Consider the following 14,166-nt stretch of genomic DNA (forward strand, 5'->3'; position numbering starts at 1 on the left):
ACATTTAAGTTCAATTATTTAAAGCTCATTTTTCTACAGTGAAAGGAAATTGTCAGATTAAAATAAGATGTGCCATACTTTTCAATAGGCTATTTTATTTGCAATATGTGGATTTACACTAAATATAATTTAACCAGTTCTCTTTTCATGACATTTTCCTTTTATCACTCTAAATATATGGAGCAAACTGACAGAGGAAAAAATGCCTGAAGTTAATCTATGCTCAAATGGAAGAATTAACTTTTAAGTTCTTTATTAATAAGAGCATTTGCTTGTATGTTTTAAAGTTTGGAATTGAATACATTTTTACTTTAAAAAAACTGTAAAATGCTAAGAAAGATAATGAGATTGAACCTGTAACCCCTTGCTATTATTTTTGTACGTATTCCCAGGTTTATTTTTTACAGTGAGGGTAGTGATGGTGCTCAAGTTTATACAAAGACACTTTGGCTCTTGCTAATGACTAATTCTTTTCCTGATGCTCTAGGGGCAAAATAGAGGTTTAGAAGGAACAGATTTGTGAAAATATTTAAGAGGTTTGCAGTAATATTTCATGGACAATTGTGGTATCTTTATTGTCTATTAAAAGAGCTTAAATCAGGGAGGAGAAATTCATGGCCATTGCTTTTTACTCCCCAAGAGACTGGAAAATGTACATTCTGCTTGACCTGCTCTAACATAAGGTCCTTACAGAACAACTTCATTAAATGATCTTACTAAGACAGAGTGTCTGTCTCTGTCATTGGAAAGAAAAGTAATGGCTTCTTCCTGGGTAAATCACATTATGATCTGAGTAATGTACAGACATAATAATTTGGTAGCCAAGGGAACTTGTGATGGATGTTTGCTGGTCTCACTACATGGGTAGGAAAACAGTGATTGAGTGATAGTCTTGGACGTTCAGATTTATTATTTATGAATTGCAGAGTACAACAAGAATGATAGTGTTCTTGTGTTACGGAACTTTATTTTTGGAAAATTATCTCTCACAATGTTAAGTTAAAAGCTGGAATACAGATTGCTTATGTTAGAGTAAGTAACATTAGAATATAATCCAAGATTTAGAAAACATTTAGAAATGATTACTTAGATGGGCAATTAAGAATTTTAGTAAATTAAATTATGACCTATACAGTCATTAGGCTTCTCCGGTCTGTCATTAAGCTATAGTCCTATTAGGACACTGAAAGAGGTCCTTGAAAAAGTTTTTTGTAAATGAATTCCTTTTAAAGGTATCTACATTCACTTTATTTCTTTTTCATGAATTTAGCAGAAATAATATTACACTTAGTGATCATTAGCGAATATTTGTTTAATTGCAACTGGACTAAATTTTCCATTTATCTTCTGACAGACCACTGATGAAAATACAGCGTGTTTAATATCTGATTGACATTGAGGTGATTGATTTGAACTAGAAGAATGATATCAAAACCCATTCAGTTGTGCATCCATCTTTTTATTAATGAGCTGCTTGTAGAGCAAACTCACGTAGAATTTTAAAAGCACTTAAAAGTAACACCGTTTATTATTAAATTACCTATGTTTAATAGTAGTATGTTGATATAATTTGGTAATAATCTTAATCTCATCTTTTTGTTCAACATAAAGAATATATTTCTTCTATACCACTCTTTTTCCTAAGGATTCAAATGGGCCTTGTAACCACAGGAAACTCCTCTGACGATTGTATAATTTGATGAATTGTTGAGAACTCTGTAAACTCATCAGTAATTTGTCTCCGCGTTCTTGAATTGATTTAGCTTTATTCTCTTTCTCACAGGCATTCTGAAATACTTGTGATGGAGGACACTAGTAATCTGTGGGAGTCCTGTGAGGAAAAAAAAGATAATTATTAGCAAATTTACATGTGCTGGCACATTCTTCCAAATTCTGTTTCTACTTGTTATGAAAGAAGTGGAGTAATGGATGAAATAATAGTATAAACTTAATGATTTTTAAAAATGCTATTATTGTTTTCTCTCTCAATTCTTGCATATTTCATCACTGATCATTAGCCTGCTCATGTCAGTCCTTTTATACAAACACAGTGAACACCTGCTTTGGTTTTAGAGGAATTAACTGAGCAATGTTCAAGATAAATAGTGTTGGCCTTGACCGATCAGGTGTTCCATGGACAAGTGTTTCCCAGGAGGCACATTTTAGTTATAACATTACAGTGAATAGTCAGAAGTCAATTTTGGGTAAGTACCTTAAAATTAAATAGCTTATGAATGAAGTATGTATGCAATAACATTGACTGCGAATGTGTAATAGAGTAGAGGGATGGCATTTCAATTCACTTTGGTACAGATATTACTTAAATTTATCAAATTAGCACATTGCTTTTATTCTCCTTAAAAGATTTCACTATAAATTTGAAGGTCAAATTCTTATAGGACTATTCATCAGGTTGTTTAGTTCACCAGTACTTTGTGCTTTTTGATGAGAGACGATCCAAAACTTAATGAGGTAAGTGAACTTTTAAAACCAATTTTTTGTGTGACCGTGTAATTTATTAAGTGCCTAGAAATTTTCTTGGAGAAATGAACGCTCAAAGAATGTAAATTTTAATTGTTAAGATTGTCAGTAATAATGAGAGGATAACTCCAGGATTCTATTTATAAGGGAAAAATTACATCTTTCGTAATATTGTTTATTATTCTAGTATAAACTAAGTACATAAAGATATGCCTAATGAATTGCCACTGGCTGACTTAAAAGGTACTAATAACATTTTGACTATTTCTATATCTACAAACTGATATTTTGGCCAGAAATCTTTTGAGATATTGACGATATTAGAAAAATGATACACAGAAATTTATTTTGCATGTAAAACTTCTCTTACTCACTGCCTTTTCCTGTTGTTGCCCTGCCACTCACAACTTCAAGTACTAATTTATTCCTTGACAAAACACTTGCTTGACAGCATACATCTATATTTGCAGCTTACCAAAACATTGTTTTCTAAAATTGTTTTTGGATTGCATTTTAAGGTCTTTTTCCTTTGTAAATTGTATGTCTAAACAAAGAAAGTTTAACTACATATGTTAGAAAGCAACTGGAAATATCTAAACAATGACTCCGCAGCTTAGTTTTGGAGAAAACTTGATTAGCAATCTTTGTATATAATAGTGACTCTGAAGCCATTATGGGTCATGGTGACCCTCCTAATGGTCTGCAAAACTCTCTAGAAATAGACTTAATTTCTTTAAGGCTAACAACACATTATTCTGGAGGTTCTTTCATCTTTACCCGCAATAAAGGGTTACTTCCTTGTAACCTATTAAACTAGGAATTATTAAGGGTTACTAAAATTTATTATTTGTAAGGTAAAATTAGTGTTACTAAAATTTATGAGGCCTTCAGAGTCAGTGTTCTATCAAATCTGTGGTAATGTTGCAAAACTCATTCTGCTCAAGATGTAATCACATGGTCAAATTGTCTGCAATTTTAGTGGAGAGCACTTTAACAAGGTGTCATTAGTGTTGTGTGAATTGGTTATAGTTTTCAGCTGCAGCTTTCTTGTATTTGTTAATTTATTTGCCAAATTATTCTTCGATTTTTTAAAAAATTGCTTTCTTCTTTTGTTATTATTGTACCATTTATGTTTGATTGCAATTTTGTTTCTTTACTATTTTTCCTGAGTTTTTTTTTTCTCCTTTCTTTGGAAAAGTACAAGGTGTGTTTTGGGGCTTTTCACCCTACAGACGTGGGATTCCATTAAGTGTGAGGGTCCCAGCTGTAAAAGTTAGCCAAATTACTCAATTGATACAATATGTTAACTTCCTAATATTATAGGTCCAGAATCACCCTGGAGTGTGTCCATTTTGTATCCCATTTCTCCTTTTGATCTATAAACCATTCTCGAGTAGTTTGGACAGAGGATTCCCTTGATATCAAAGTTACAAGTATCCATTTTAAAATCGTGGGAAAAGATAGGAAAAACTATCATAAAGCTATTTAGAGATAGTATTCCGATGGATAATGTTCTAGACTTATAATCTCTCTTTTGATTTTAAGAAACTGCCATATATTTTGGACTGATTCTTGAAGGAATATAAAAAATACCATTAGCACATGGCCTATTTCTCCTAAGAGGTGATGCTTAATCTGAAAACTGGCATTAGAATCTTCTTGCAGTAGTTTGTTCCAACAAGGCAGAAGGTTCTAGTAGGTAGAAAGTTTTCTGTTGAGCTTAATATGGTAAACTGGTTATTTTGAAAACTAATAAATTTTGACTTAAACAATGCACAGAGGTCAAAATGGATAAGATCTTGTTGTGGAGTCTTCTCTTGACTTTTTCTGGAAGTGAAGCCTCAAGACCCTTGGCTCAAAGAAATGCCGAATTTGCAGTGGATCTTTATCAAGCTATTTGTTTCTCTCATAAGAACAACGTTATATTTTCCCCCCTTGGAGCAAATTTGGTTCTTGGAATGATACAACTGGGAGCAAAAGGAAAAGCACGACAACAGATAAGACAAACTTTAAAATTCCAGGAAACCTCATCTGGTGAGATTCTTACATGTGGCTTTTTATACTACATAAGATCTGGTCAAATTTGTTTTTAAAATATTAGATTCTCAGGATCATAGAACATTAATGAATGAAAAATATTATGGCAAGTATACAATTATAATAAAATTGAGAATTATAAGTGTAAATAATATTCATTCATATTTATAATTGTTTCCTAATGAAAATGTTACCAAAATAATTTATAAGGAATTAATTATATACAGATATAAAATTTTGAGTATGTCTGTATATTTTCTTCTGGTCTATTTTAGCCAGTTTTAATTAATTGTGATTATGTTGTGTGTGTATGCATGTATATATATATATATTCATATATATACACACACACATAAATATTCTCCCACTGTCATTTACTATGTTGTGATCATTTTCTCATATCATGCAACCACTTCAGAATATAATTTTTAACTGTTTCATTTTATTGCCTGTTATAGAAATACCATTACTTACTTAATTAACCCTTCTTCATTAGGTTGTTTCCGACACTTCTCATAAAAATACTTCAGTAAGCACCCTCACCCAGAAATCTTTGTGTGCATCTCTCATTATTTTGTTAGTCCTTTAAAATTAGTTTTCTAATTAAAATTTAAATTTTTCACTTAAATGAGACCAAGAAAAAGCATTAATTTATACATTTTAAAAGCTTATTTGGTTAATAATTTTTAAAGAAAATTTGGGGGAAGAAACAACTTTTATAGAACCCATCAGAAGGCTTTTTGTGTGTGAGTCATATTGTTGTTTTCGAGTCTTCCGAAGGCCTGAGACACCGTGCAGAAGCGTCAGTGCTGACACCTCATTTGAAGGAATGGTCGTTCATCTACCTGGCTGTCTTGGTCTTCCATTTCCACAATGATTTTAATTTCAAACTTTTATACTACTGTCAGATAATGGGTCCTAAACATCAGAGGAGACATCCAGATTTTTGATTTAGGAATTTAGTCCCTATAACTGTAACTAATTTCGGTATGTTTACTTTAGCGTAGACTAGTTATATTTAGGAAAATCTTTTTCTGAAAAAACTATTTACAAGATTTCATTTGTTTCATTTTAAATAAAGGTAATTTTACATAGAATAGAAGTTGGTGATAGTGAGGTTAATTGTAAGGGTTTTCCTTTGCAAATAATGTAAGATGAAGCCACTGTGTTCCAGATTTCGTCTTGTCTATATCAGTTTCAGCAAATCCCACTACACAATCCCCAAGTCATTTAAATCACATGCTACTTCTTTGAAAAGTAATAGAACATTTGTGAATATATGTAAAGTTGATTCCATGATACACTAGCAAAATGAGAGCTGTCAAAATCTAAATTATTTTAAATGGACATATCTTATAGAGAAACACAGAAGTCTTAACAACTCTGGATATGAATCTAATCATAATAAGGATGACACTATCAAACGTATATATAGTGTGTCAGTCACTGTTTTATGTTGCTATACATTCTCTCATTTAATTTCACAATGATTTTGTGAGGCAGATATAACCCTGCTGTACAGACGAGGACTCCACAACAAAGAACGTAACTTGTCCAGAACTAATTCCAAAAATGATTTGGTGAGGATTATACATCGTAAGAGCAAGGATGAAAATTTTTATATTTTCTTTGGAAGAGTATATATGGACAATTAAAGATTAACATTTTAACAGATATAACAAGATCTGCTAACTTAATTTCTACTATACTTTGTTAAAGGAGAGAGAGAGGGGCACAAATGTTGGATAACTGCAAAAATAAAAATAGAAGGACCAGCGAGAAAGAGAGAAAATATGAAAAATGAACTCTGGAAAATAAAAAACAAGAGGAAAATTAGGGAATAAAGAAAAAGGAGACATAGAGTTTAGGAGGAGAATAGAGTGAAAGGGTGAGAGAAGATGGAGAAAAGGCCCAGTGGTCTGGAGAGGGCAGACCAACGTGGCAGTAAGCATCGAACAAAGGGTGTGATTGGTCAGGAGGGAGTGCCTGGCGGAGCCGTACTGGGACCCAAGACAAAAAAGAAAAATCATTTCTAATGATCCTGTCTTTACTTAAAGTTTTTATATTTTGTTCATCATGAATTTCTTTGTGCTGATATTGATTTTTTAAAAAAATATATTGCAGTAAAATATTATTTGATTACTGAATTTGTTGGCATCTCCTTAAATTTTATGCCCAAAGAGAGTGTCTCATTGACTCATCTTAGTCCTGGTCCTGCCTTCAATTCCTACTGATTATCAAAAGGCACTATTCGTTGAATCAGTCTGTAGTTTACTTTTCCTGCTACCAATCTGTTTCACGTTGACACCTGGCTTGTTCTACAGATGTGCACACAGTTCCTGGCATCTTACCCTCACTGGGACTCTCAGGGTCCTCAATCTCCTTTTGCCCGTTGTCAAGACATCTACTCAAAATTTACCTTCTCCAGTTTACTGAGCATCTGATAACGCTCCATTTATTTTGCCTCTAATAATGCTGCTTACTAATCAAAGACTAACTTGACAGTGCTCCTTTTTCCAGTTGGGTTATGGAAAGAGAATCAAGTATGAATTCCTGTCTCAGTTCTGCAACCAAATGACCTTGTAATTAGTACCTCTCAAGTTCCTGCATCTCTCTGGATTTCAGATTTCTCACTTTGAAAAAAATGACTTTGGGTTAGATGATTCATATGGACCTTTTAGCCAAAATAATCTATAACCCCATGACTGCCTTTGTTTTCTTCTTTGGATCTCTCACATTGCACACACAGTTGGCCTATGTACTCTTAATAGCAGGAGAAGTAAACAAGTACTGAATTCTAGAACATTTTCTGCAGGTCTGATACGATCAAACTGAAAGTCACATTCACCCCATGACCTGTAGTTTTCTACGGCTCTGTTTTAGGACATGAAGTAAACATTCTCATTGTGCTTATTAGAAGACATGTATATTTGTTCTTTTTGATGTGTGCTAAAAGAGGTTATTAATCTTTAAATTAAATCAAATTTATAAAGCAGATAACTATATTCTCCTCCAAAATTTTGCTCCTTGGTGATATTTCCTCACTGACTTCTGAGTCCAGTGATTTATCAAAGGGCAGCTGACTGTTTGTCACCCAGGCTTAAACCTTAAGTACGTGACATAAATCTATTTGCTCTGACAAATGAGTTGGAATTATTTTTTTCTCCCTCTGTCTTTCTTCCCCCCATGTCTTTAAAGATGTTCATAAATTACAAACTTCTGAAAATTGGTTTCAAATTCTGCCACTTCGTTTCCAACCTTACCTAATTCTTTTGGAGAAGTTCTCATGCCTTCACTCAGAAAGTCTTCTCTGTAGCCTCCCAGCTAATGAAATATTTCTCTCAGCTTCAAATAGCAAGAAAGTATTGCATCTGAAATCATTGCATAAACAAGTAGATTAACTTTCTTCCCTTCCTCATGGAAGGAATTCCAGGACTATAAAGAATTACTGAAATTCTTCAGATCCAATCATATCTTCCATATGTTTTTGCACCTAGAGTTTATGTGTATGTTTAAACCTCATGAATGAAGAATCATGGAGTTTGAAATAGAATGCAATCTATTTTACAGAGTATCTCTATGGTTGTGTAGGTTGCACCTGCACAAGAACACTAGGATAAGGAGGCAAGTGTGGACTGAAGTGTAGCCTCCACTCAGCTGGACAAGACATGAGGCCATGAGACTGCAGCCCTTCCAGTGAGGGCACCTGTTCTTATTTGCACAGAGATGCCCTATGGACCACTAGCTCTCTGATAAAGTGTTTACACACACACGTCCACACACACATACCCCTTATTTCCAATAGATACCTCCTAGCAAGTTCCTCTCAGCAATCTTTTTTTCTCTTTATTCAGTGGACATTTCCCAATAATGAAACACTTAATGATTGAGTTCCAGGGTTAAGCCAAGAGGAAATGACAAATACTGATACCCTTTGGTAACGAGTAGGTTGCCACTGAGCAAAGATCAGAGCTGAATTCTCTCATAGGCACGTACACTTTCCTCACAACTCTGTGGTCAGAATGATCCAATGATAAATAAATAATAGGCCAATGGTGATTCTTAGCTGGCTCTCACAGACTCATTTGGTTAGTGGTTATAGTAGGAATGGTTAAAGGTTTTTATTGTCCATGTAGGCAGCCAAAGTAGATAGCTTTATGAACCTGAAGAAAAAAGGCAATTCTGAATCTTACACATCTCTAAAGACGATTATAAGGGTCACCTCGTAAATTTCAAACTTGGACAGCTGCAGTTGCTCAAAAGAGAGCAATTCTTTCTTAAGCTGAAATAAAAGTAATATTGAAAAGGATTGCTCATCTCTGTCTTACCCTCCGTCCACATTCATTAGCATTTTCTTTTCATAAATAGCTCAGGTTATGCAAAGAATGAGATTCTAAAGATAAATTTCCAACAACTAAGAGTGAACTAAATTTGATTACAAAGAGGGAGTTTCCTTCAGCCTGTTTAATTGCATAGCCTTGTTTTTGACAAATTTCAAATTTACGTGTACATTCTTTTCACCTATTTAAGAGCAGATTTCTCTACAAAATGCATATTCTACAAGAGATAAATGCTTAAAATATTTATACTAACTTAGAAAGGATCGTTAGTTATACCTAAGGGTACAAAAAATGGTGATATGAATCAGAGCGCTTAGAAGCAAAGCTGAAAAGCTGTTGTTTTTATGTTGTTCAATATGTCAGTATATATTATAATTTTTTTTAGGAGAAGAATTTTCTGAGCTGAAGTCGTTTTTCTCTGCCATCTCAGAGAAAAAGCAAGAATTTACATTTAATCTTGCCAATGCCCTCTACCTTCAAGAAGGATTCACTGTGAAAGAACAGTATCTCCATGGCAACGAGGAATTTTTTCAGAGTGCCATAAAACTGGTGGATTTTCAGGATGCAAAGGCTTGTGCAGAGACAATAAGTACCTGGGTAGAAAGCAAAACAGATGGTAAAGTTTCCCATTTTCATAAAATCATTATTTGCCATTGTATTCATGGTTTTTAATATCCTAGAGTAAAGAATGGTTGAATATTTTCCTACTAAACTGCGTCTCAGAGGGATCAAATCTCCTATTTTGCTTCCTTGTTATTCAAATTCACACTAAATTGTAAAACTGAGAGGAATTGTAAGCTACTTTGAAAAGTACACAGATTCATTTTATTTTTGAGAGATACCTATTCGTAGAATTCTTAATGGAAGAATTTTAATAACAATTTTTATTTAAGCATAGGCTTTTTAAGTATGGCAGCAGGAATCATATTTTTGGCCAGGTAAAAATTAGATCTGTCAGTCCCAAATGCCTTCTTTCCCACATTTCCTGTGAATTATTAACACATCTTAGTTGGATGTGTTAATGTTTAATAACTAATGTTGATAGTCCTATCATAGACATGGTAATCTGAGCTTTAATTTAAAAGGAGTCTAGCAAAAGTTCCAAAGGGACTAGAGAGTGACAGTAAAAAGAACACAAGCTTAAAAAGTCATCCAGATCTGAGTTCAACTTCTAACAAGTTCTAAGCTATATCCGCATTTAAAATGAAGGTACTATTGAAACGTTTCTGGAGTACTGAAGATTTCGTAATAATGTACGTAAATGACAAGCATATATTGGGTCTTCAATTAACAGTAGTTTGTTTCTTTGTTCATTCAGCCTTCTACAAAAAATTGTGATGGCGTAAGACACGACTATATTCTTTATGGGAAGCCTCATATTGGGAAGCATAAGTTGAAAATGTGAGATGGGTGCTATGAGCAGCGTTCACAGGACAGTCCTGTAAACAAAAGGAGAACATCCCTAGGCAGCTCCAGGGCATTCAATTATGCTTTTATCTCATAACTTTGAAATACCCATTGGACATAGAAATAGGAGCCTGGTTGTTTAGAAGAGGAACATCATACCAGAAATTTCGTTCTCGTCCCTTCCCAATGGTCAGTGGCTGCAGCCTCAAGAGTAGCAAGTTTAAATGTACCATTCACTTAATTCTGATTGAGCTGCTAGAGAACACTGAAATAAAATTTGAAAAATACCAATATATATACGAGAGGAGATAGTTTTTGTTCTTTCTGTCTGAAAAACGATTTACACAAAAAATCTCACTAAAGAGAGTTCATTACTAGTTCTGTCCAGATTTGCCTAAGACAATCTTGTATCTCCTGTTTTCTAGTGAAATCCTGTTTGTACCCATTTCTAAGTGAAATATTTAATAGGGCTCCCCTTTACTCTCAAAACTGCCGTGTCTGATGATAAAGCACCCTGTTTATAACTGATCTGCAGAAGAAATTTTTGTTTTAATTCTATTTAAAGCAGTTCCACTGAACCATTATTGTATAATTTTTTCTGCCTCCTCCTCTACCACCTTCGCAGGAAAAATTAAAGACATGTTTTCAGGAGAAGAATTTGGCCCTCTGACTCGGCTTGTCTTGGTGAATGCTGTTTATTTCAAGGGGGATTGGAAACAGAAATTCAGAAAAGAGGACACACAACTGATGAATTTCACTAAGAAAGATGGAACAGCCATCAAAATTCCAATGATGAAGGCTCTTCTGAGAACAAAATATGGTAATATGAGAAATCACACTCTAAAGCATGACTTTGGGAATTGCCAAGTATATTTAATGTTTTATTTTCTCTGTCGCAGGTTATTTTTCTGAATCCTCCATAAACTACCAGGTTTTGGAGTTACCTTATAAAGGCGACGAGTTTAGTTTAATCATCATACTTCCTGCAGAAGACGTGAACATAGAAGAAATGGAAAAGCTAATTACTGCCCGTCACATCCTGAAATTGTTCTCTGAGATGCAAGAAGAGGAAGTGGAAATAAGCCTTCCTAGGTTGGTAATGTCATTTTATTATTCTGGTTCTTATGTTTTCACTTATGGAGGACTTTAAATAGCTGGCTGGAAGATAACAAATGCTTGAACAGGCTATTGACAAAAATGAAAAGAAAAGTGCATTTGGAAGCATTACTCCACTTGATAGATACGTAAGACAGGTCTGAACTGTGCTGCAATGGTTTGCTATGAGGAGGACTGAATTTAAGTACTCAATATTCTCTAAAAGAGATGAAGAAATGTAAGTCTTCACACTAAAATTCTGGGACTGAAAGGAATTATCATTGTTTATATTACACAAACTTATCTTTCTCTAATTTTTTTCTCATTGACATTTAAAACATTTATATGTTTAAAGAAAATAAAACCCCCAAACAACTTATAATTCTGTACAATTAAAAATATGTTAAAAAACCTTTGAAAGATGGTGCTTTAACAGTCATGGAATCATAAACAGAATCCTATGGTCAGTTTTAGATAGTTAATACAAAATGAAATTGCAAAGGCCTTTCTCGGGAAACATAATTATGAAGACTAATTCCTTAATATCGTGCTTCCGGGAGGCGAGAAACTTCAGAGCGTAAGCTGTGCCCAACAACTCAATGCATACTCTAGTTGAACTTTTAAAAAGAGACAGATATCTAATAGATTGTCTTCTGTCCTTTCATTTCTAAATTTCTGTTCAAACTCGTCAAGGCCTGAATGGTCTGTGCCCCCATCTTCTGGTCCCTTGGTCTCTTGAAGCTCTTGACTTTTCCTCTCTTTTCCACTTAGCCCAGATCCAGGCAGTCATTTCAATCATACTCTCACCAAACATTTCTGATGTTTTTGTCAGCTTGTCTAAATTCTCTCCCCAACTGTCTTCAATCCTGAGTCTACTCAAAAAGCTACTCCTGCTCCTCAGCTGCTGGCTTTCTTAAGCAAAAACTCATACAGCAGTCACTTCTGGCCTCATGGAGGCTGGAGCTTGAGACTCTTCGTTTATCTTCAAGAAATTTCTTTTCTAATACCCACATCACACCAAAACTTTACCTCTATTCTTCAGACACTACTTTATGTTGATTTCTCTTACTCTCAACATATGCCTCAACTTCCTCTTCCTTGAAAACGTCATCAAGCAAACTCACCTCTCTACCCTTCACCTCAAAATTTGCATAAATCCTTTGCTAATATTCTCTTCCTCTTCCTTCCTTGACATCCTGGAGAAAGAAGTATTCTATGTTTTCTCACCCTAATGCTGGCTCTTGATCTGAATATAATTAACCATCCTCTTCTTCTCAAAAATCCTTCTTTCTTTAATCGCTGTGGCACTACTCACTTCTATTTCTTTTTCTCTCTCTCTGTAAAATTTTCCTGCTCCCTGACTTACACTTTTTTTCTTTCTGTTCCCAAATAATGGTTACCAGAATTTCATCTTCAGAATTTTCCTCTTCTTACTCTCCTTTGTTTGTCCCTTATTATTCATGTCTCTAAAATCTGAACCTCTCCCCTAACTTCTTTTCCAATTCCCTACTATCTGTATAGCTCTACTTGTATGTTACTCAGTCTTTCAATCAGTATTTTTTTTAGCTCCTACTGTGTGCCAAACATTGGGGATATAGTAGTGTATGTGACAGATAGTTTACTTTCTAATAAGAGAAATAATAATTTTTGGAATTAACTTGTTTATTTTCAAATTTACTTCTCTCTCTTTTTCTTTTTTTGCTTTGAAAAGATCACTGTTTGGGACCAAAGAAGCCTGAGTTTGAAAACTATCTGTGCCATGTACTAGCAGTGGCGTCTTAGGAGAGTCACTTGACTGTCCTGCGTTGTGGTTTTATTAGTGTAAAGTGGGGATAGTGATACCTGTAACCATGGTGGCCCCAGCTTCATTAGCCTCAATAAAAAATGCCCAGGTAACAATGCATAAGTCCCCAAACTCAACTACAACAGGAAATACAGTCTTTTGCTAGAATTCCCTTCTCCAACATTTTAGGAATCCCTGCAGGAATGTTTCACAGTCCACAAATCCATTCAGGCTCCTGCAGTCTGGACGGCTTTTCGAAACTGTTTGGCCTTATCATTAGCTTCTTCAAACTGTGGCCACACTCTCATACAACTTCTCCCCTAGTGTGGACACGGAATTCTCTTCGAATTCTTCTGAGAACAACTGTTATGAGTTCAATTATGTCTCCCTCAAATTCATATGTTGAAGTCCTAACCCTCACTACTTCAACATGTGCCTTATTTGGAGATAGTCCTTACAGAGGTAACCAAGTTAAAGACAAGTCATTAGGGTAGGCCTTAATCCAATATGGCTGCAGTCTTTACAAAAAGGAGAAATTTGGATACAGTGATACACATAGAGGGAAGACTATGTGAAGAGACATAGGGAGAAGATGGCCATCAACAAGGCAAGGAGAGAGGCCTGGAGCAGATCTTTCCCTCACAGCCCTCAGAAGGAACCAATGCTACTCATACCTTGATTTTGGACTTCTAGCCTCTACAACTGCAAAATAATAAATTTCTGTTATTTAGGCCACCCAGTTTATGGTAATTTGTTAAGGTAGCCCTTGGCAAACTAATATAAGCAAAAACAACTTCAGGGTTTAACCAAATCTTTCTGAAAGCTTGGTGTTAATAAAAGGGGCCTATAAGGTGGAAAGTAACTTAAAACCAGGTGCCAGGGATGAGCATTCCTGGAGTAGGAGCCATTTCCTGTGCCAGAGAGTCTTCTGTCCACTGCTGTCCTTAGCCGGACATTGTCATGGTGCCTGGCCCACTCTCACCCCAAGAGGGTATCTTTCCGTCTCCCTCCTACCCAGCATCC

At 34.8% G+C, this 14,166-nt stretch overlaps 1 protein-coding gene across 1 annotated transcript in view; it reads left to right on the forward strand.

Moving 5' to 3' along the window:
- Positions 1–2,180: 2,180 nt before the first annotated feature.
- SERPINI2 (serpin family I member 2) overlaps positions 2,181–14,166 on the forward strand; it is a 31,852-nt gene continuing 19,866 nt past the window's right edge. Inside the window, exons 1-5 of the mRNA XM_014846514.3 lie at positions 2,181–2,204; positions 4,261–4,515; positions 9,244–9,474; positions 10,891–11,085; positions 11,165–11,357. Coding sequence (XP_014702000.1) covers positions 4,269–4,515; positions 9,244–9,474; positions 10,891–11,085; positions 11,165–11,357 — 866 coding nt within the window. The 5' untranslated portion in view covers positions 2,181–2,204; positions 4,261–4,268. The remainder of the gene's footprint in view (positions 2,205–4,260; positions 4,516–9,243; positions 9,475–10,890; positions 11,086–11,164; positions 11,358–14,166) is intronic.

The sequence above is a fragment of the Equus asinus genome, chromosome 5 (genome assembly GCF_041296235.1).
Source record: "Equus asinus isolate D_3611 breed Donkey chromosome 5, EquAss-T2T_v2, whole genome shotgun sequence".
Classification (NCBI taxonomy): domain Eukaryota; kingdom Metazoa; phylum Chordata; class Mammalia; order Perissodactyla; family Equidae; genus Equus; species Equus asinus.